The 21908-nt window shown below is 44.3% G+C and overlaps 1 protein-coding gene across 3 annotated transcripts in view; it reads left to right on the forward strand.

The window, feature by feature from the left end:
- Positions 1-21908, forward strand: part of ITK (IL2 inducible T cell kinase) — a 296941-nt gene that overhangs the window by 258604 nt on the left and 16429 nt on the right. For all 3 annotated transcript variants that reach the window (XM_069199642.1, XM_069199643.1, XM_069199641.1), the window contains 5 exons: positions 571-645; positions 3951-4122; positions 4227-4443; positions 7647-7711; positions 8248-8366. In XM_069199642.1, coding sequence (XP_069055743.1) covers positions 571-645; positions 3951-4122; positions 4227-4443; positions 7647-7711; positions 8248-8366 — 648 coding nt within the window. The remainder of the gene's footprint in view (positions 1-570; positions 646-3950; positions 4123-4226; positions 4444-7646; positions 7712-8247; positions 8367-21908) is intronic.

A 21908-nucleotide genomic window follows, 5' to 3' on the forward strand; every position in this document is an offset into this window, starting at 1 on the left:
TATCATCTCAACCTTAAATAGGTGCATACTTAGTCACTCCATTGCATGGGCACTATTACTACAATTCAACTCCTACCTCACCCTCTGCGGGGGAAAAACAATCGAAGATGGAGTCGACGCCCATGCGCAATGGAGACAAAAGGAGGAGTCACTCGGTCCCGTGACTCGAAAGACTTCTTCGAAGAAAAACAACTTGTAACACTCCGGCCCAACACCAGATGGCGAGCTATTGCAGAACATGCGAATCTACTGCGACTGATGCCACGAACAGATGTACACTGGGTAAGTGACATTTTCATTCACCCACACAGTTCCATAGAAAATAAGCTGAATCTTTCTGGCACAGTGATATTTTTCCCCAGATTTCTGTTGATCACCTCTTCTGCTAAGCCCAGTGCATTGATGAATTCGTGTGATCAGGGACCATATGGTGTTGTATCTGGGTGCTCAATGTGGGTCACATAACTACTACATGAATCACTAGGACATAAAAAAAGTCCCTGTAATGCAGGGAGAACCAACCCCTCGCTACCTGCTGGTGTAATCCTTTTTCTGTGTCTTATGCCATAGGTCTGGTGTCCCGCTTGCGGCATCCTGTCTGTTCCTGGCAAGAATCAGCTCCTGTTACTGCTGGAATGAGTTATGGTGAGTTTAGTAGACAGGGACCCTTCCGCACAAGTTCTCATGAGATGAAAGAAGTTTGTGCTAGGTCCCTCGAAATATGTTGTATTATTCACATTTGGGTAGTACCACACCATCCTTCTTGTGGCATTGTAGCACATTCTTTAACTCTGTGCCCATTCTTGAAGATCCTGGACTGCCATCAAGCAGACTGGAGAATGCATAATCCGGCAGTGTCTGTTGTTTTGTAGGTGGTCATTTATTTGTGGGTAGTGTTTACATTCAGAATGTTTTGTATAATTTTGTATGAGAGTAAAGAGAATTTGACCTAGGACGATGTATGTGTTTCATTCATGGGTGTGTGTGTGTAGGAAGCTGGTTCTCTAAATGGTGCACTAAAAAGAAGTTTACCAGGCAGAAAGGCCAGTGGATCCCTAATTGTTTGACAGAGGCAAAGGTAGATAACACTAACGCTCTCTTTTGTGGTAGTGTGGGTGAGCAGTTAGGCTTACCAGAGTGCAATGCAAATAATTTGTTGTACTCACAGAGGCACTAAATGAGACAAATACTCAAAGAATAAACCCGAGACCAATTCACAAAAATAACACTTGTTTTTATATATGTTTTGAAACCACGAACTTAGCAAAAGAGTAAGTACTGTTTTTGTTTTTAAAAGTTACAGGTAAGTAAAGAGCTCAAACCTGTGCTCCTTTACGCACAATGCATTTCTATGGAGAGAAATATAAATAATGCATAAAGGTAGGTACAGTCGGTTTCAGGGGTTTACCTTCCGGGGTTAGAGATGTAGGGGCCCAAGGTCAAAGTACTATCAACAGTTCTTTGGAGCTTCCCGAATTCCAGTGGGAGCAGGGTGCTGGTGTGGTGGTAGCTGGGTGCACTACAGAGAAGAGGGGACAACCTGGAAATAGGCTGCACCACAGGGGGACTTGGGGACAAGTCCAAGAGCTCCCAAACAGGAGCTTAAGTCTAAAAGGGGCCTTAGAGCAAGGGAGCACAGCCGGTTCTTTGGCTCCCGACTGGGTGGCTCAGATGCAGAGTGGATAGGACAGCTGGGCTCTGTGCACAAAAGTGCTCCTCGCGGTCAGGGACAACCAGCAGGCAGGGGCAAAATCAGGACAGCTGGGTCACTCACAAAGTGGGTCTCAGTGATGCTCATGTCTCCCGACAACTGCTTGGTCCTTGTGCACTGAGAATTCCGACTGGGCTCTCACTGTTGGTGCTTGGTGCAGGGCATCCGGTTCCAGAAAATTGGTGTGGCATGGCTCTGGTGGGTCCTCCTCTTGTCACACTTGGTAGGGGGACAGTGATGGTTCTCCACAGCACAAGTACCTCATCCTGGTTGTCTGCGGCTTTAGTCAGGGCGGGGAGCTGCAAGGCGGTGGACTAGACTCAGCTTTTTGGCATCTGCGGACTGTAGGGAAGTAGCTCCTCCACTCCAAGGGAAACTGGCGGTGGTTTTGAAGTGCTGGCAGGCTACCCGAGGCTTTGGCAGTTCTGCAGCTCACAGGACGAGTCACTCTGTTGTGATTGTCTGGCAATCAGGGTTTTGTGCCAAAATGTCCACAGCAATTCTGCTGTTCTCGACAGGCAGTAACTTTTATTTGCGCTTCTTCTCCTAATCCATCAAATCTGAGTTCTTGGGTTCAGGGGTACCACCTAAATACTCAGTTTAGGGGCATTACAGGGAGTTCGAGGTAGGAACCAATGGGTTGTGGTGTACGGTGAGTACACCCTCTGTATGACCACTTCCGCTAGGAAGTGGGCATAACCCTGACCATAGAATACTAACTCGGTCCAAAACAAGATGGAGGAATGTGAAAAGTGGTGGCCACATCAGTTGTTCCACCATAGGGGTTGGGCTGCCATGATGTGGGCACACCTCTTAATCTTACTAATTTTCCTGCCTGTCTTGCCGACAAGAAGCAGGGTCAAGACAGGGGGATGGTCTTCTCCACCATCTGGAGAGACCAGGGTCCCATAACATAGGTGGCTGGTCCTTTGAAGCTTCCCACCCTGGAATGTCCACCCTGCTCGGAAGAGGTGACAATACTGCCACCCTGAGCAGGCTTTGTTCCTGGCTTCTGAGAACACTGGCTATCACCTCAGGAGGTCAGAAATCGGTCTAGGATGGCTGTACTGGTTTAGACCAGTCAGTTAACACACTAGCAGTCGGGTAGGTTTTCAGGAGGGCACCTCTGAGGTGCCCTCTGAATGCATGTATTAATAAATCCATCACTACATTCAGTGAGGGTTTATTAATATGAGATGTTTGATACCAAACAACCTTAGTTTCAGTGAAACCATCATGTAGCTGGGGAACTCGTAATGGCCAGTGTCCAGCACATGTACTCAAATGGCTTCCCTGATTATATGATATAATGTACCCTGCCCTGCCTTAGGGCTGTAGGCCTTCTGTACAGATATCCTATGTAGTGGTAGGGGGACCGGGCACATGGGGTTGTGTGACAGGTCATGTTTTCACTTTTGTCTGCACCAAAATATGCAGCCTGCGATGGCAGCACTGTGTGCATTTGGTGTGAGGTCCCTGAGGGTGGCACAATTCGTGCTGCAGCCCTTAGTGACCCTCTTTAGTACCCCAGACTCTAAGTACCAGGGGTACCATTTTCTAGGGACTTACAGATGGTGCTAAAAATGGTGCCAATTGAGAGAAACTACCGTACACTTTAGGGAAAGAGAACTGGCACTGGGGACATGGTTAACCAGAACCCAGTGCACTTTCAGTCAAAATCACATCAGATACCAGGCAAAAAATGGGGGCTAATCATGCCAAACAGGGTGATGTTCTACAGTGTGCCACAGTACTTTCCATTTTTCTCTCAACAAGGGGTATCATTTGTCCTTTGCTCAGCCACAGTATAATATGTTTATACTAGCATCACAAATCAGGCCAGTGTGTATATTTGTGCAGATTTTATTTCTGTGTTGTATATGTTTTATGGTGGTTGACAAGTCCAGTTGGTTGGGCGACACTTACCCAGCTATATAGGTTTTGAGCTGTGCTGTGTTCAAGGATGTGAGTGAGGTCTGTCTAGTATGTGTTTGAGTATGACCATTAGACTGGATTGGAACAATGGTGTGCAGTATTGTTGTCTAGAGAGTGTGATGGGATGGCCAATGAAATTTCAAATAAGGTTTAGCAAAGGTTTATTAAAAAACTACATATTTATAAACAAACATGCAGCGTTGCTTGTAGGCCAATAGAAGGGTGTCCCTCATGCATTCAGAACACAGTAAACAATTTAGATTAAATACAGCACTTTATTCAAACTCCTCTCTTCTTCTTTCAGGAAAGTGGGCAATAAGTCCATCGGAGTTGACCATTGTGCAAGAGATTGGCAGTGGCCAGTTTGGGGTGGTACAACTGGGCTACTTGCTAGGAAAGATGAAGGTTGCCATTAAAACCATCCGCGAGGGATCCATGTCAGTGGAGGACTTTGTGGAAGAAGCACAAGTGGTCATGTAAGAGAATACCTCACTCAGAGGTCGCCGAAATCTGCTGTTCATACCATCCACTCACAGGTTCCCACTCGCCACTGTGTATGATTATGTCTTCTCTCTTGCAGGGCACTTTCACACCCTAAGCTTGTACAGCTCTTGGGTGTATGCCCACAGCCAGCCCCCATTTGCCTGGTCTTTGAGTTCATGGAGCATGGTTGTCTATATGATCATCTGCGCACCCAGAGGGGATCTTTCTCCCAATCTACACTGCTGGGGATGTGCCAGGATGTGTGCGAGGGGATGGAGTACCTGGAGCGGGCCCTCTTCATCCATCGAGACCTGGTAAGCATCCTGGGATGGCTATTAATTCTGTGTTCATTGTAGGTGTGAGGTATTGGAGGCTGCTGAATGACTTTTCATAGCAGGGACAACTAGATGAAGGTTCCTTGTATTTCCTTGTGCCAGGAGTCTGCTGCATAGCATTGGCTTGGTGTTGTTGTGGGCTAACATCTCTAACTGGTAGCAGACCACCCGAGGTAGTCATGTGCTTGACTCATCAACCCAGGCACTTGACTCTTCTTTCACAGTTAATTGCTTGCTATATTGCTTTAGCAACAAAGCAGGTTGGGACTCTGCATTAGTTATGAACTGTGGTATTTGGGAAACATTCTAAATTGTCAGGACTTTGAAGTTGTTCCCTTTAACCGCTCCTTTTCTCTTATGCGTAGGACAGGAGTAGTTCCTTGTGTTGCCTGATAGACATTATTCAGATTAAAACAGTCAATTAGGAGCTAACACATTGCCAGAAATAAAAGCCTTATTCAGTTTACACAGAAGGAAAACGTTAGAAGGTATTTTACACAGAAAGACTGGTAGAAAGTTAACCAAACACAGAGCGGAGAAGTACAAGAAGCACAAAAGTGAGTTACCAAGATATCAGTGTGCATTTTACAGAGTTTGGGTTGTTCAGGAAGATGAGGTAGACAGAAGCATCATCTTGTTCTGCAAACTGTAAGATACACACTGATAAACACACCAGTGCTAAATATGAAGTGCAAGGGAACCTCAAAGACAAGCTCCTCTGAGCACCATCAGAGTGTCTTACTGCTTACTAAATTCTGACTCCAGTTGCTATCATGTGCAGGTCCTCATTCTTAGAATGGAGAATGTGCTGCTTACAGGAATCTTCATTAACCTGATTACCCTTCCTTACCTCAGTACTTACACAATTAAGGTGTGCCGCACCACCCCTCATGTCTTCCTCCTTCTACCTATCCCTTGCCCCATCTATTCCTGATTACCAGTTAATCTGTCCACCAGAAGTTCCTGAGGTTCTGTGCAAAGGGATTTTCATGTACAACTCCAGGAGCTACCATTATGCCCCCACCTTGCACAGTTTTTTATTGCAAATGTTGCAGTGATATTATCAGTAAAGTCATAGAAGATGTCATGACTGGTGTGTGGTAATTAGCAGTGTATGACAAGGGCACGAGCTATAGTTTCCTTTGGGCACAAGCTATAGTTTCTTTATATAAGTATAACTGTAACTGCTGAATTTCTATGGATTTGTGTGTGTAAAATCTGAACCTACCTATAACATCCCTGTAACCACTGGTTTTGTGAATTTCTAAGTTGTTTTATACAGTATTCTATTTCCTAATTATAACGTCCCTGTAACTTTAGTTTTTTTCAGTGAATTTCTAGTTTTTTTTTACATAAAGCATAATTTAATTACCATCCCTTAATCCAACCGCCGCCACGTACGACCTTTGGCTATGCCATGTGGGGGTCAGCCACAGGGCCTAGCCACCAATGTGCCGCTAACCCCCCACATGCAGCCAACCCCACACTGTAGGTCTATGAGTGGGTGTAAAGGTGGCTCTATGGGTGTGTAACTGGGTGTGTGGAGTTGTGTGGGTATGTCAGTGTATGAGTGGCTGTGTGGGTCTGCAAGTGGGTGTGTGAATCATTTTATGGGTCTGTGAGTGGGTGTGTGAGTGGCTGTATGGGTGTGTGAGTGGCTGTATGGGTGTGAGAGTGGTTGTGTGGGTATGTGAGTGGCTGTGTGGGTGTATAAGGGGGTGTATGAGTGTGAGTGGGTTTATGAGTGACTGTGGTCTGTGAGTGGGTGTGCAAGTTCTTTTGTGGGTCTGTGAGTAGGTGTGTGAGTAGCTCTATGGGTGCAATGGGTGTGTGAGGGGTTGTGTGTATGTGTATGTGGGTGTGGGAGTGGGTGTGTGGGTTTGTGACTGGGTGTGGTATTGGTTTTGTGAGTCTGTGTGGGTGAATGCGTGAGTGGGTCTGTGAATGGGTGTATTTTTTTTTTTTAATTGCCATCTGGATCTGCAGATCCTAGTGCACTCCAAAAAATAAGTTTTGGGGCAATTTCTTGCCCATAAAGGGTCCCTCACAGACCCTTCCATCATTTCCATGGGGTCAGGATACCTCTATCCTGATCCCTTTATATCCTATCTATAGTTTAGCTCCCCCTCTCCCCCAGGAACCGTGTCCTGATTCACAAAATGAGGGGTGCAACTTTTCTCTCACGTTTTGGCCAGCCAATCCCAACATTGCTGCTGGCACGTGGATCCGCCATGGTGGATCCGAGTCTCTAGATATACATAAATCTTTTTTTCTTATATAACTTCAAAACAACTGAACAGATTTATATGAAACTACAAAAAGAGATCTTTCTGGGCTAAGATCTAGTTTTCTGCCAAATTTGGTGTAATTCTCTCCTGCGGTTCGAGCTGTAGTGTCTAAAATCCCTATGGGAAATTGCATTGGGACCCCCTTTTCTCAGCCCCCGCTTGACGAGTCACCCCAAAACTTTCCAGACGGCAGCTGAAGTGAGTGCTAAACACGTTTTAAAAAAATGTGTGGAAATTCGTTAAACTGCGCCAAAGTTATTAGCAAAACAAAAAATGCTTTTCCTATGGAAACTAGGTCCTAATTAAAGCTACCTACTGGGTATGTGTATGTGTGTGTTCTCCAGAGTTGTTGCTCTAGTCGACTCAACCAGCAGAGCCATCTTTTATTATCCTTTGAGTCCGAGTTTGATACATTCTAGAGTAGCTGCTTGCATTTCTTAGTTGACACTGCAATATATAGTCATACAGACCATGATCCATATTGGCGGATACATTACATTTGCTTCATTTAACAAAACCGGGATGTTTTTAAAAGTAATTGTATAGATTCTACAGTGACGCACACCTTGCCAGTCTGAGTAGGTTAAGACATTTTCTCTCTTTCTGGTTTACAAATTGTATTTGGTGTCGTATGTGGTCCAGCATCATGGGCCAATCTATTGCCAGATTCTTCCTCTTAGTAAGCCCCTCACCCTTTCAGTTTTTCTAACACTTTTATGTGTGTCTTTGAAGAGCCTATAAATAATGTATGAGGTGTACTAAAGCAGAGTCTGTTCTGTGTTACACAGTGGCACTGAAGAGAAGCTACGGTTCTCTGACATTGTCTTCAGTTTCCTTTATGTTCTGACTTCTGCATTAAGTTCCTTTCATCTTCTGTACGTTTTGTCTCTGCAGGCTGCTCGCAACTGTTTAGTTGGAGAAACACAAGTTGTGAAAGTTTCAGACTTTGGAATGACGAGGTAAGCTGTGTCCTCTGCTCTGTGATGTGTCAAGCAATGCACCGAGTCATAAACGGTGATCGCAGCATGCTCTTATGAGGAATAGAAACATCACAGGCACAGTGCGCCTCCCATGCTGGTACAAGGTCTGTGCAAGCCCTGCCGAGAGGTCTGGTTAGGAGTCACAGACTGCCCAGCAGTCGGGAGTGAGTGTGCACTCTTTTCTCTGACTTGAGTAAAGCCATTCACTGTGCCGCGAGTTCAACCCTGTTGTAAATTAGGTTATGCAGTATGTGGTGTGTTAATTGTTTTTTAATAAAACAGTTTAATCTCAGTCCATAAACCTGTTCAGTTAATTTGTCCATTCTGTCTATAATTCCTCTTGACACTGCCCACTATGCTGTGTAGTGTGCGGATGACGACATTCTGCGCTCAGTAATGAGGTCGGATCCTCTTCTGTGGCTGGTGTGCGTTAATGCAAAGAAGTCGATTCACGTGCAATCCCTGCACGTCTGAGTTGCCCCTTTCCTCTGATTCTTCTGCTCTTCTTTCTTGAGGTTCGTTCTTGATGACGAGTACACCAGCTCCACGGGTAGTAAGTTTCCAGTGAAGTGGTCGGCCCCTGAAGTTTTCCGCTACGGCCGGTACAGCAGCAAGTCAGATGTCTGGTCATTCGGTAAGGACTTCCTCTGATACCTGAGCTTTAGGGGTGAGCGAATCAACACACTAACAGGGAGAGCCCAACCAGAGCCCAGCCAGGGATCTGGCTCAGATCTCAGAGCCCGTGCACTAGCCGACCCCTCAAAATGTCTGTTATGTAAATCATACAACAAACACCACCTAAATATGAGAAAGTCTCTTTAAAGTTCACAAAGGTGTATTTCTTTAACATTTTGAAGCTTTGACCTTATTGGGCACATTATCGAATACCACTGAGAAGTACTTAATAAAAGTGATTGTTTTTAACAACTGGTATTCAGAACTCAAACTATTTAACAGTGCTTTCATACGCGACAGTGAAGAAGAAATAGTTTTGCTAAAATAAAACATTTGCTCAAAATAAAACAATTTAAGTGGGGAAGCTACAAAGTATATATGTTTTCTGGTTTCACTTTGTAAAATCAGCCAGTAAATGGGTATCTATGTGTCTTTCCTTGTGATAAAGCTTTGTTTTTACCTCGTAGGGCATTTTTCTGTAGTTTTTAAAATATGCCACAAACGCAACCGGAAACTATTGGAGAGCTTTACATGAGCACCAGTTACATTACACACGGTCACATGCGTTGTTCATAGGCATGAGCAGATTCAGTGGTTTTCCCAGTCAGAGTCTTGAACCTGGCTCCCCATACCACAGGCAGCAACTCTCGCCGTAACCCCTCATCCTGGGTAGGGGGTGGAAGCAGAAGCCACAAGAAACCTTGGCTCATTAAGTGCTCGAGGTTTCAACAGCATCTCAAGCTGAGCCAGAGCCAGGTTTCTAACTCAAGCCTGGTTCAAGCTTTCTGTTGCTCGTCCACCTCTACTGGACACAGCAAGTTAGGAGGTTCCTTGATGGCTGTGCTCCCAACAGTTACAATGTAGATTTAAAAAAAACTTGAACAACCCCCTGGTAACAAAAGTAATGTTTATTTATATTGCTATATTTGAAAAATGATATATATCATATGTAAGGCCCAATGGGTGTCATAGCACTTTGTAAAGAACAGTTTTCAACTGTATGCACACAGATTGCAAAAATATATATATTTATTCAAAGCAGCCCATGTCCACTGAAAGGACTGGCACTGCTTTAAAATATGGGACCGGTCTGAGAGAATTGGTTGGTGGGGTGGAACACATGGAACATAGTGGAAGGAACAGGCAGTGCTCCTATGAACCACTGTCTCCACCCAGCCGACACCCCCCAAACCAATGAAACTGTTTTGAAAGGCAAAGCTGTCCCATGGGGACAGCACCCACTTCGTGTACCAGCTATCAGCCCATGTGAGCTGTCATGTGTGATCAATGGTTTGTGTCTGCAATTGTGGTTACACGCCCTTGATACATCCTTTTCAGAATCACAACTAGGAGGAGGTGTCCTTTTCAAGGCTTCTCTTATTTGTGTTCTGTAAAGAATTGCAAAAGCCCCTTTACAAGTCGGAAAAACAGGTCCACCTCATGAAAGAGCTTTTGTAAATAGTAAATAGGAATTTTGTGATCACAAACCCTGTGATTTTGTGAGCTGCATATTTAACCTGTGTTTTGAAACATGTAGAAAAGAGCAAATTGTCCAAAAGATCAGCTGTTTTTCTATACTTAAAACTGGGCCTGTGTGTGGTTCTGCTGAAAGGACCAATGAGGAAGAAACCCAAAATGATATTGACTGAGTGTGAAGGATGAGAAAGAACACATTCATTTTTTGCTACAATTAGTTTGGAAAAAGAGAAACTGTATCATTATATTTTCAGAGGCAAAGATTGAGGACTCTTGCTATCTAAATGCCCTTGGATGAGTTAAAGCCCCAAGAGTCACATGCCTGCTTGTGGATTGTGTGTTGAAATAACATTAGCAGAAGTACTGTCTGACAAACATATGGAACCTTAAACACATTTCTAAAAATATTATCCCATTGAGTTTAGAATTTATTATATTGACTTCAATGAGTGATATATTTATAAGTGATATTGTGTAAATTGTATTTCTATCAGATGATATTTTGGTCCTGTTATTCTGGCAACATACTCTACTTTGCTATTAAAGGCCTGGTGTTATAGACCCCTATCACAAGCCCCCATTTAGTTAGTCAAAGCTCTGCAATAAGAAGCTTGGAATCAAGATGGAACCCAGGGACACTTTGAGGGAACTTCTGTGACATTTCTGAAAGATGAATGAATTGTCCTGGCTCTAAATTCCCAAGGAGTAAATGTCAGCTCACCTCTCTTCTCATCACTGGTCAGCCAGGAAGATGGCAAACCCCTGCACCTGGCCCCACAAGATGGGGAGCCATGCCCTCTCATAACAAAACAAAGGAAAACCTAACTTGTTTCTTTTTTGTTTTATTTTTAACCAGCTTCTCCACTTGGCCCTGTGTCAAGAACCCTTCCTTTAGAGGCTTTCTGTTTGCTTGTCTTTGGTCTCAAGAAAGGCCCTGTTTTTCTCCTCTCTACCCACAGTAAATATTCCTATGGTGGTTCATTCTTGAATGTAGGTATGGTATTTCTTCCCCCAGGGTAGGATCGCCTCTGCCACAACTTAGAAATGCTACTTTGAATATTCTCAGGTTCTGACCCAAAAAGGCTAGTTGTTTAAGAATTGTTTAGGAAGCAGAGGCTGCAAAAATGGCAACACAACTACACCAGTATTTGAGTAGACCTGTCATTTTCTGAATTGTTTAAACTTGGTGTTCTCAAGAACTCTATTTAAGTTATTGTGACTCTTTGAAAGTGCTTGATTTTTTTTAAAACAACTGAATTCCACTCTAACTTTAATTTTTTTCTTTACCTGTTCAGAGCGGAGCCACCACTGCATTTTACGAATTTTGGCTGGATGTGTTAGGAAGTGGGTCCTGGGTGTTGTACTTGCAACAGAATGGTCATTTCTGGAGTTTGGTTGGTAATTCTCAGGTTCACTGAGCTACTTACTGCTGGTTTCACTAACTTTTCGGGATCTTACATTCGACCCATTACAGAAAATGTTGTTTAAGGCCTAGTGTCTTATAGCTCTGATCATGGCTGGCAAAGGTGGCAAATAAGGGACAGTTTGGAATTGTCAGAGGAAAGGTTTTTTAAAAATCTTATTCCGTGGTTGCCTCTCTAGGATTGGATTTTGTTCCTAAAATTTGATTCATTTCATATTAAGCACAATGTTGTTTTATATTATGATTCTGATTGTAATCTGTTTCATTGGTGTAGGGTCTTCTGGCTTCTCCTGGTGTTTGTCTCAGTGTGCGGCTATTTTTGTAGCAATATCCAGATTTATGGACTTACCCTTTGTTATGTGGGTATGAACCTTCTCCAGCTCTTCTGGTTTGGTGGATGGGTTTGGAGATGTTTACAAGCCTGGAAGTGGTGTCCTTTTACATGGCTGTGCAGTGATCAACAATAGGTGTTGAGCCTATTTATTTTCAGTTGGTTCACTGCGCAATATTGCGCAGTCATGTTTACTTCTTGATAATGCTTATTTGATTAGAATGGCGATGAGTAATAAAGCTGGGGTAGTAATGTGTCGGTAACTTACCAGTAAACATCAACTCACCAGGCCCCTCTTCATCACAGTCTTGGTGTCCCCTTAACCAGGAACCATTAGTTGCTCCCCAGCCTCTGAGGGCCTGCTTGGTACAACAAGGCCTCTGGATTGCAAATAACTGACACAGGACCAGCATAAGAAGTTTCTAAAAAATAAAAGAAGTAGGGCAGGTTTACCGTTCGTTATTTTAGGGGCAAACGTGTTTGTATCCAGGCAGGGACACACTTTCAGTTTGTCAGAACTGTGAGGAGGAAGAAGAGACTTCAGGATAATGAAAATAACTGGTAAGTAAACTACACATGATCTACTTTTAACTAGAAGTAGGGATTACTTATTGGAGATCATCATTACACCTGCTACCTATCTGTATGTAGACTGTACTGTCAGTATACATCTACTGTAACATGCATCTCAGGTGCCCTTATTTGTTGCATTTATTTAGGGGCCCTCACCTCTCAGATACATGCCCTCACTTGTCACTTATAAATATGCCCTTGATTTTTGCACTCTTGTTTGTTAAGGAATCTTCTTTTGCCCACAGCTGTTCAGGAATTCTCACCTTTCTTCTGTGTGCTCTTTCATGGCTTGTGTTTTGTGCAGTCTCTGATCTGTCACAAACATGGTTATGGACGCACACCTGTAGCACACATGTTTAGAGACCCTCTCTGCTTACACGTCTGATAGCTCTTGCGCATCCATGACTATATCTGTCCTCCTCTGTTGTACCGTCGCTTTTCTCATGCATATACTTATGGTCCTATGTGTAATATGTGGGGTCAGTGACTATTTAAATCGGATACTTTCTGCAAAGTACGTTAAAATGTGAAGCAGATGGACGTGTGGCAATTATCCTGCTGGAATAATAAACTTGAGAAAAAAATGACTTTTGTTGCATATATTATTCTTCACAGGCTACTGCACTCTTTGTATTTCAAGTGTATGTGTGAAAGAGGTACAGTTTGTAAATGTGGTGCCTTAGACTGAAGGTAGGGATACAGAAAAATAGCAGCAACGACCTCCCACAAAATCTCGATTTTCTTGATAGACGGTGCTGCTTCAGGACTGTTCTTATGGGACATAGGGTAAACCTCAGCGGGTTGGAGGAGAGCAGGCTGCTTTTAGAACATGGTTTACTGCCATGGAGAAATATTATTCCTGAAACATTGGAATGTTTCATGGTGTTTTCTTCAGAGTAGCTTATAAATCCTCTGGCTTTCTAGTAAATCTGTCTGGAAATATGTGCAGTCAAATGAATCACACGGTTCGTTTAAAGAAGGTGTAAGCATTGGCAATGCCAAAAGGTCTGCCTTGTAAATGAAAGTGCCTCTTAAGTCTTTGATTGGTGTAGGCACTCAGTACGTCATGACACACGCGTTCTGTAACTCAGCCTTGCACTCATGGAGCAATTCAGTCATTACCGACTCATTTTTGCACTCATCCACTTACACAGCCACAATAAAACACAAATTTCACAACCAATGCAAGATAAATTAATAAAATAAAAGTAGGAAAAAAGAAAACTTGCTGCTGCACGGCATGTTCTTGCTTTAAAAAATCAAATGAAACATAGCAGTCGGTGGCCACCTCGCAATTCTTTTGTACTAGAGGTGAGCAAGCCAACAAAGTAACAGGGAGAGCTGAACCAGAACCAAGCCAAGGGTCTGGCTCGGCTCAAAGAGCCCGTGCACAAGCTGAGCCATGGAAATGTTTGCCATTAAAATCATACAACAAACATCACATAAAATCTGATAAATAGTCTTTAAAATTAAAAAAGGACATTTCTTTAACATTCAACAGTTCTGACATTAATAGGTCACATCATAGGTTCATTTAAAGACAATGAAGAACAAGCATTTACAATGCAACGGGTCTCGCGTTTGCTCATGTTAGAGCTGATCGCGTTGTAAACTCCTAACCCGACTTTTCACCTATCGGGCAAAAGTGCATTTATGTACATAACCCGAAAAAGTGAAATTAACCCTGTAAAGCGCTCGACTTTTGCCAAGCGAGATCGCGCTCGTAAATTAGAGAAAAAGAAGTCCACGAGCCCGATGGAAAACAGCGAGCCTCGCATGTTTTCTGTACTTGGTCGCTGCGCTCGAGGAGGGCTAGCCACCGGAAAAGGCATGACGTATGCGTGCCTTCGACTAATGAAAGCAAGCAGATTTTATTAGGCAAGCCCATGAACCAATAAAAAACACTGACGTGAAGTTGACAGGGCTCCGAGCCCTTTTCTAAATACTAAAGTGTCTCGCTGCGATACGCATGCGCGAGCGCATGCAACGCAGGCTCGACCCTAAAAAGGGGGATTGGTGAAACGAACTATTTACCTAAAATCACACAGTTTGGTTAAGGGGATGAGCTGGGATTTAAACCCTGGTTTAACTTTGTGCAAATTGGCCACTAAAAATATATATATATTTGCCTTCCCTTTTTACCTCAATGTTAATCCTTTGTATTTAACTGTGTGCACAACTTTAGAGCAAGATATTAGGCTAAAGCCACATGAAAGTTCGGCTCATTTTGTGCCTGAGGTTCCAAAAGGGCCTCAAGCTGAGGCAGAGCCCAGCATTTGGCTCGAGCTTTAAGCGGCTCGCCACCTCTATATTGTATATAGTGTATCAATGTTTGAAAATTACAGCGTGGCTGCCTAATTTAGAACCAATGTTCCCAACGTATGTATTTTTAATTTTATTTTGGATTTTAAGATACTGGCAGACAACTAAGACTGTCAGACTTTCTGAAGGGATTCCGCCAAGAAAACTCTTCTAACCCTAGAGTTTGTCAAAGAGTGTAATCAACATCAAGATGATTTCCAACAAAGGCAGGCTGGAAGATGTCATGTAACGCAATACATGCCTCGAGGCTTCAATAGATCATATCAGGCCTGCTGGCTTTGCCAGAACTTTTCATAATAAACAGATTAGACCTGTGGCATATGAAATAACTTGTCCCAGTGAATCAATCAGGCATATAGCCTTTAACTTGACTTGTTACCATAACCAACTCAGATCTACTGCATTTAGAATAATCTTTCCCACAAGGCAGCCTTCAGGTACATCATAGTAAAATAATAAATGTACACAAAATTACAGTTGTTAAAACAATATAAAATCCCTCCTCAGAGGACTTCATAAGTATTTTAATAGTGTCGGGCAAAAGTGCATTTATGTACATAACCCGAAAAAGTGAAATTAACCCTGTAATCTTCTATCCCCGCTTTTTCTCCAGTGGGTCATACACACCAAAACCTTTGACTACTGCAGTAATCTGTGAGATTCCATGTCAAAAAATACCTAAGTGCAGGCTTTGGGACAGTGTCATAATAATTCACCCTTAAAAGCCTATTGCCTTTAACACGTTTTTCACAATAAATGGATCAGGCTTAGTGTCTTTGTCATAACTTTTCATAATAAAAATATCCAACCTTTGAAATTTGATATAACATCAGAATGAATCAGTAAGGCCTATAGCTTTTACCTCTGGCTTGTTACCTTAAGGAAAACATGCCTACTGAAGTGTGCATTAGATGCCAACCATCATGCATACAGTTGCAAGTTTACATAATTACAGTTGTGAAAACAACATACAACCCCTCTCAAAGGGCCTTACAAAGATTATCACAGTATAAACTATTCTACTCCCATGTTCTATCAGGAAGTGGACCAGCACCAAAACCCTGGGCTACTATTGTAACCTGGGGAGATTCCATGTACCAAAATACCTGTCACAGACTTTAACCTAGTGTTTAACCTCCTCTTAAAGGCCTTGAGTCTTCAAGAAATGTTTTTCACACTATATTGAATTTGTCATAACCTTTCTTAATAAACAGAAAAGACCTGTGGTATTGGACATAACTTATCTTTAACATAAGATTGGCTTGGCGGCATCATCAATTCAGGCCTACTATATGGAACACAAGCTTTACCACAATGTAAAAAGTGCAGTACAAGCACTCGTTTTCAGTGGTAGCACACAACATCTGCCCAATCAAATACTGTACTGAAGACAGCAAAGGTATAGCCAGAGCCTAAGTCTCTCCGTCAAAGGTACTCCTGAAAGCTCTATTTCTGTTGATCTCTTAAAGTCTTGTGACAGCTGATCTGTCAAACTAGATCTAAAACCTCAAGGCTGATTTGGTTTGTTTCCCAAATATTCATAAGAAAGTAGACGTGTTTAGTTGATGTCATAACATTTTCCTAGGTTACTCCAATATCCCAGCCAAGTCCTGGTAGCTTTCTGCTCGCACAGTTCACTGTGAGGCCACAGCAGGCTACTGCTATGGCTCTGTGGCAGCTATCCAGTGTGCAAGAAAATATTTGTTCACAAAGCCTGAGTAACTGTTGTAATATTTTTCACATTCTAAACCAGCAAGTGATATAACCCACCACAGATATTATATCTTCACTTGTGAATGTTGGACTTTGCCGGCAGGCCCCCAGAACCCTTATGTAAAACTTAAGGCATACCCACACCCTCCCCTGCAAGGGCCTACAACATACCATATCCCAGCGCCTCAGCCATGACCTTGCTCTTTCCAAGCTATTCCCAACCATGACAAATCATGACCTCTCTCATACTATGCTCTCCATATCCGTGGCCTCCACCATACTATGCTCTCTTCAGCTATGGCCTCGACCATACCATGCTCAAGCAAAACGTGGCGGCCCTTATTCCATGCTCTCACCAGCAATGGCCTACATCTTGTAACTGAAAATATGAGTGTTTATTCCATAGACTGCATTTACCTTAGCTTCTATTGATAATGCACCTACCAGTCAGCCACATAGAAAGTCACTATAGAGGGTGGATTGCTTCTTCAGGATGCCAGGGAAGAGCCAGCACGCCAGCCTACTGTTCAGCGTGTCTGCCAGGCACCTAACTAATTGGAATAGGGCCACCTGAACTTTTCAGATGATTGCATAACCATCATTTAAGAAGCAAAGCATCCATTCACAAGATCTTCATATGCTTTCAAATGGAAGAGGTTTGGTATCTGATTTCTGGAGAGGCAGGTTGGCCCGAGATCTTGCCACGAAGATTTGGGACTACCTGATCATCTATGTTTGGATAAATTTGGTCTTCAATTTTCTTTTATAAAAGAAAGGCTAGAACCCATTTACATTTCACGGATATGGAACAGCCTAATCAGCAAACAATTGTTTACGTCTACGTACGTTATGAAGGACTGACCTATGTGCAGCTTGGGAGTTATACAGTAATGTCAATTCATAACCCTCCTGGCCCTCACGAATACTTATACATGGTGTAAGTGAGCCGCACCGTTGGCTACGGGGACACCTGTTGGCCACATGGTGTAAGTGCGCTGTGCTGAATAATATCACTGTAACACTGAGCAGTCGGGCAGCTGATTAAAGTTGGTACAGGTTGTACAGTAATTCCCTTATATTGCTTAACCCTCTTACCATCACATAATACAGATCTGCTATGGGTCATGTCCATCACCCAGTACTATACAAATCCACAGCAATAAACCACCCATCACTTCCTGAACATGCATGGAATAGAGATCTGCATATCCTGCTGGCCAACAGAGGACTGACTCTAATTTACTCCAGCACTGCAGGTCCCAACTAGCTACATACTATGACCACTTCTTCACATCTCGCAATGACAGACAAATATGGGATTAGGATAAGTCCACCCCAGCTGCTTTGCACCATGGCTCCCTTTGCCTGCTCAGGTCCATAACCTTTATCTCAGAATGGACAACCCAGTTCAGTAACCATCTAGGTGGGCCATGAATAAAGGGACCTGCAGGGCTTTTCAAAGCTGCCTGTTTACAGAAAACCATAAACTGTGTGCCTCCTTTCTCACACTGCTAAGTGACGTGTCCCAGAAAACGAGAACTGCACTTTGGTGGTCATAGAACATGACAGGGATTGAATTCCCACATACGAAAACAGGCAGCACTGTCCAAGCAGCACCCTACTTGATGTAACACGCTGCCCATGCAGGCAAGCACTTCGGCGATCCACGTCGAGGCATAAATGTTTTAATACATTACAAGTACGAACCTGCAGCCTCACTGATTAGGAAACTGAACCTTTTCCGTTAACTGGAACGCCACGTTTTGCTTGCTTCTAATATCCACCGTCCCTCCTTTTGAATCTACCTGCGGTAGTCAACTTTTGCAGTGAGCAATCCTGTTAATTTGATAATATTAGAGGTTCTGAGGGGGCTGGGAGACGTTAATTGCCAGCAGGCCTCGTCCATGGAGTGCCCAGGTCTGGAAGGTGCCCTGTGGCTGTTTGCTTTGCTTCTGCGCTGGCATCCGCCTCCAGTGACGGGCGCCATTGTTCCCCCTTGCCAGATTATCCCTCAGTAAACCTTGTGCGCGCGGCACATTCCTGCTCCGTGGGAACAGATCTCACCCTCTCACACGGTATTTCTCCATGGTGTGAAAATAGCAGCGCTTGTGTTGCACTGATACCTAGCCCCGGGTGCGCTACTCAGGTCATTGCAACTAAAGCCCGCGCTTCAAGAAGAACTGTGCCAAACACTGTGTGGAACACCGCTCGTTCATCAACGCGGAAAACCGAACACGGTGACCGGATCAACACAGACTCATCAAATCGCGTTCACATTCACGAGGACTATGCAAAGTATGGCTTGGGTAGCGTTTATACAAAAAAGACCAAGATTATTTTCCAGCGCTGTACCAAAGTGACTATATTTGCACCAGAGGGTCTCTTAGCTCTTATACCTAGTGTAATTTCAACCCGTACATCTTTTCAAAGGACATTTCGAACCAAACCATGTCAAATTGAGCGCTTGTGTAAGGATGTCTGCCATATAGAGCATTTATTTATTTTTTGCATTTTTTTACGAGGCCAACTTGGCCAAGCACATTAAAGCACCTTCATGACAACCAGACATTATACATTTTTAGACACTGGGGAGGTTAAGAGATGTATTTACCCAGAATAAGGGTTTAAGCCGATTTGAACCTGTGTCCCTAGTTCCCAATAAGGTAGATCTGGGCGCAAAGCTCCGCCCCCCCCCCCCCCCACACACACACACACACTAGAGATGTGTCAAAAGTCTAGTATATTCAGTGCTTCATCTGTAAAATGATAAGTGCCAGTGCTCAAGGCATTGCTCAGACACCCATGGCTGGCGGTATAAAATGTCAGAGCGCAAGCAGCAAGGATGCGGAGTCCCGAATCCATACCAGGCCTCTTTAGTTCACTGGAGCCACTCCCTGCTCAGCTATCTCACTCTTACAGGTGTCTGCTTTCTCCCTTGGCGACGCATGTTCTGTATTTTTCTTCCTCCATGTTTTCGTTTTGTTTGTTTTTCCCTAAATTGGTCTCGAGAAATGTCTGATGGGAAGAAATAAGAGCCGCCTCCCCCAAAATAGCTGCCAGTGCCCTCCCCCCACCGCCAGCGACAACCACCGGCTCAAATTAAGCACTGAGTATATTATCAATAAGAGCCATTCTGCTTCATAAGCCTGTTTCCATTGCCATTCTTCTTCGACAATGAACACATGACAGGGGAGACTAAAGACAGAGGACTGAACTGTTTACCTGTTCATACGGGCTGTTTCAAATTGTGCATTTGTTTGTAAGCCCTTCGTACTTGATCCAAGTTTTCTGTTCTGTTAGTTTATGCTGCCAGCTTTTGGGTACCCGTGATGTACGCCATTTGTATGGTCTCAATGATGTTGATGTCTTGGATTGTGGCATCAGAAAGCTGCTCAAGGGTTGTGCACTCCACAGCGTTATAAGCATGAGGACAAGGCAAGACATGAACACTGCAGAACTGTATCAGGGCTAGAAGTGGACTGTGAGGTCTTATGTAATAGAACCAAAACCAGGCATTACCCAACAGCACACTGCACAAGAAAAGAACCAAAGGACTGCATGCAGTCTCAAACGTCAATGGGAGTTATGCTTTCAATAAGTCTAACTACTGGCAATTGCTTGGCTTGTATCTAACCCACCAATTATTTGACCATCATGGTGCCCTAGTTTGGACCCAGCCAAATGCAAATCAGACCCTGCTCCAACAGGAGAAGTTCAGCCTGAACTGCCAGGCCAGGTCCACACAAGCAACCCAAGAACTGTTTCGCTCTGATTGGGGCTCTTCAGTCATGTGTAGCTTGGTACCATTGGAACAGTGAGTCAGAAGTCCCCATCTAGGTATTCCCTTGGTCATTTTAGATGATACATCAGACACACAAGATGTGATGGGAAGAGTGCTTGAAATAAGTCTAACTACTGGCAATCGCTCTGGATAGCATTACAACCCATCATTCTTTTTCCCATCATGTCTCCTTAGTTTCGATCCAGCCATATGCAAATCAGTCTTGACCCTGTTCCTGTGGAACAGTCAAGCCTGAACTGCAAGGCCAGGTGTTTCATGAACCAGAACACATGTAATCCAAGAACAGTTTTGCCCTCATTGTGGCTCTTCAGTCAGCTGTATATTGGTAGAAGTGGCATAGTGTGAACAGGAACCACGTTTGGGCCTACAATTGGCCATTTAGGCTGTTACTTCAACCACACAAAACGTGATGGGAGAAGTGCTTGCAGTAAGTCTTACCAGTGGCAATCAATCATGAAAGCATTCCAAAACATCGCTGTTTTCCCCAGCATGCAATCTCAGTTTGGATCCAGCCATATGCAAATCAGTCTTGGCTCTGCTCCAATGGGAACAGTCCAGCCAGGACTGCCATACCAGGTTCTCACTGAACTGGAGCACAAGCAACCAAAGACTAGTTTCACCCTGATTCAAGCTCTTCAGGTGAATGTAGTTTGGTACCAGGCATTATATCGCAGCAGAGACCACAATACAACAATCAGAGCGGTACATGGAACTACTTGTAGAGCCAGTGGTTTCACCACAGCACACTGCATGTCAATCAAAGGAGTACATGCCAGCACTTGTAGTATCAGACAATACAGCACAGCTCTCTATATGAAACCACAGTCAGAGGAGGAGATTCGGTTGCTCAATGTGCAAAAGCCTCATTAAGAGTGACCCCACCACCAGATCAGGATTAGAGTGGTACACTACAGGACAAAGCAACCTGAAGACAAAGCAATAAATGCACAATTTGCGACTGACTAGCCACTTAAACATAAATTTGGTGCAGTGGCGTAACAAAGGCGCCCACATCCCCCGTGGTGCGGGGGCTGAGCTCCTGCCCCCCCCCTCAGTAGCACTGTACCCTGGCCAGCGGGCACCTGGGTGAGTCCAAAGGAGGGGGGGGGGGGGCGTTCAATGTACTTAGCAGGGGTCCCCCAAGTTTTGCTATGGCACAGGAAACAGCCATTACAATGCTGGTTGAGGCACGCGTGCTGTTTCTCCGCAAGCGGAACAATGCATATGCCTTAACCACGTTGTGTGGATGGGTGGAACAGGAAGGATCGGGAGAGGTAAGTGGAGTATGGGACCGGGTTTGGGGGGGGCTGTTGTTAGGTGGGGTTCGGTTTTAAGGCTCAGAGCAGAGGCGGAGTTGGGGGAGGGTTCTTTTGGCAGGGGGCAGGGTTTTAGGGCTCGGGGGGGTCGGGTAGTTTTATGGGCAGGGTCCGGGTTTTAGGGCTCAGGACAGAGGAGTAAGGGGCAGTTTTAAGGGGTGGGGGGCAGGATTTTAGGCCTCAGGATGTGGGGAGGCGAGGGGGTAGTTTTAAGGGCAGGGCGGGGTCAGTTTTAGGGCTTAAAGCGGGGGGTCGTGGTAGTTTTAATGGCAGGGTGGGGTCAGTTTTAGGGCTCAGGGTGGGGGGTTTGGGGTAGTTTTAAGGGTAGGGGTCTGGTTTTAGGGCTCACTGCGGGGGGAGTGGCAGTTTTAAGGGGTGGTGGGTCAGTTTTAGGGCTCACGGCGGGGGGCTGGGGTTGGGGTAGTTTTTAGAAGGGAACAGGGTTTAGGCCTTAGGGCAGGGGTAGTTTTAAGGGCAGGGTGGAGTCGGTTTTAGGGCTCAGGGCGGGAGGGTCGGGTATTTTTAAGCACAGGGTGGAGTCAGTT

The sequence above is a fragment of the Pleurodeles waltl genome, chromosome 7, assembly GCF_031143425.1.
Source record: "Pleurodeles waltl isolate 20211129_DDA chromosome 7, aPleWal1.hap1.20221129, whole genome shotgun sequence".
Taxonomy (NCBI): Eukaryota; Metazoa; Chordata; class Amphibia; order Caudata; family Salamandridae; genus Pleurodeles; species Pleurodeles waltl.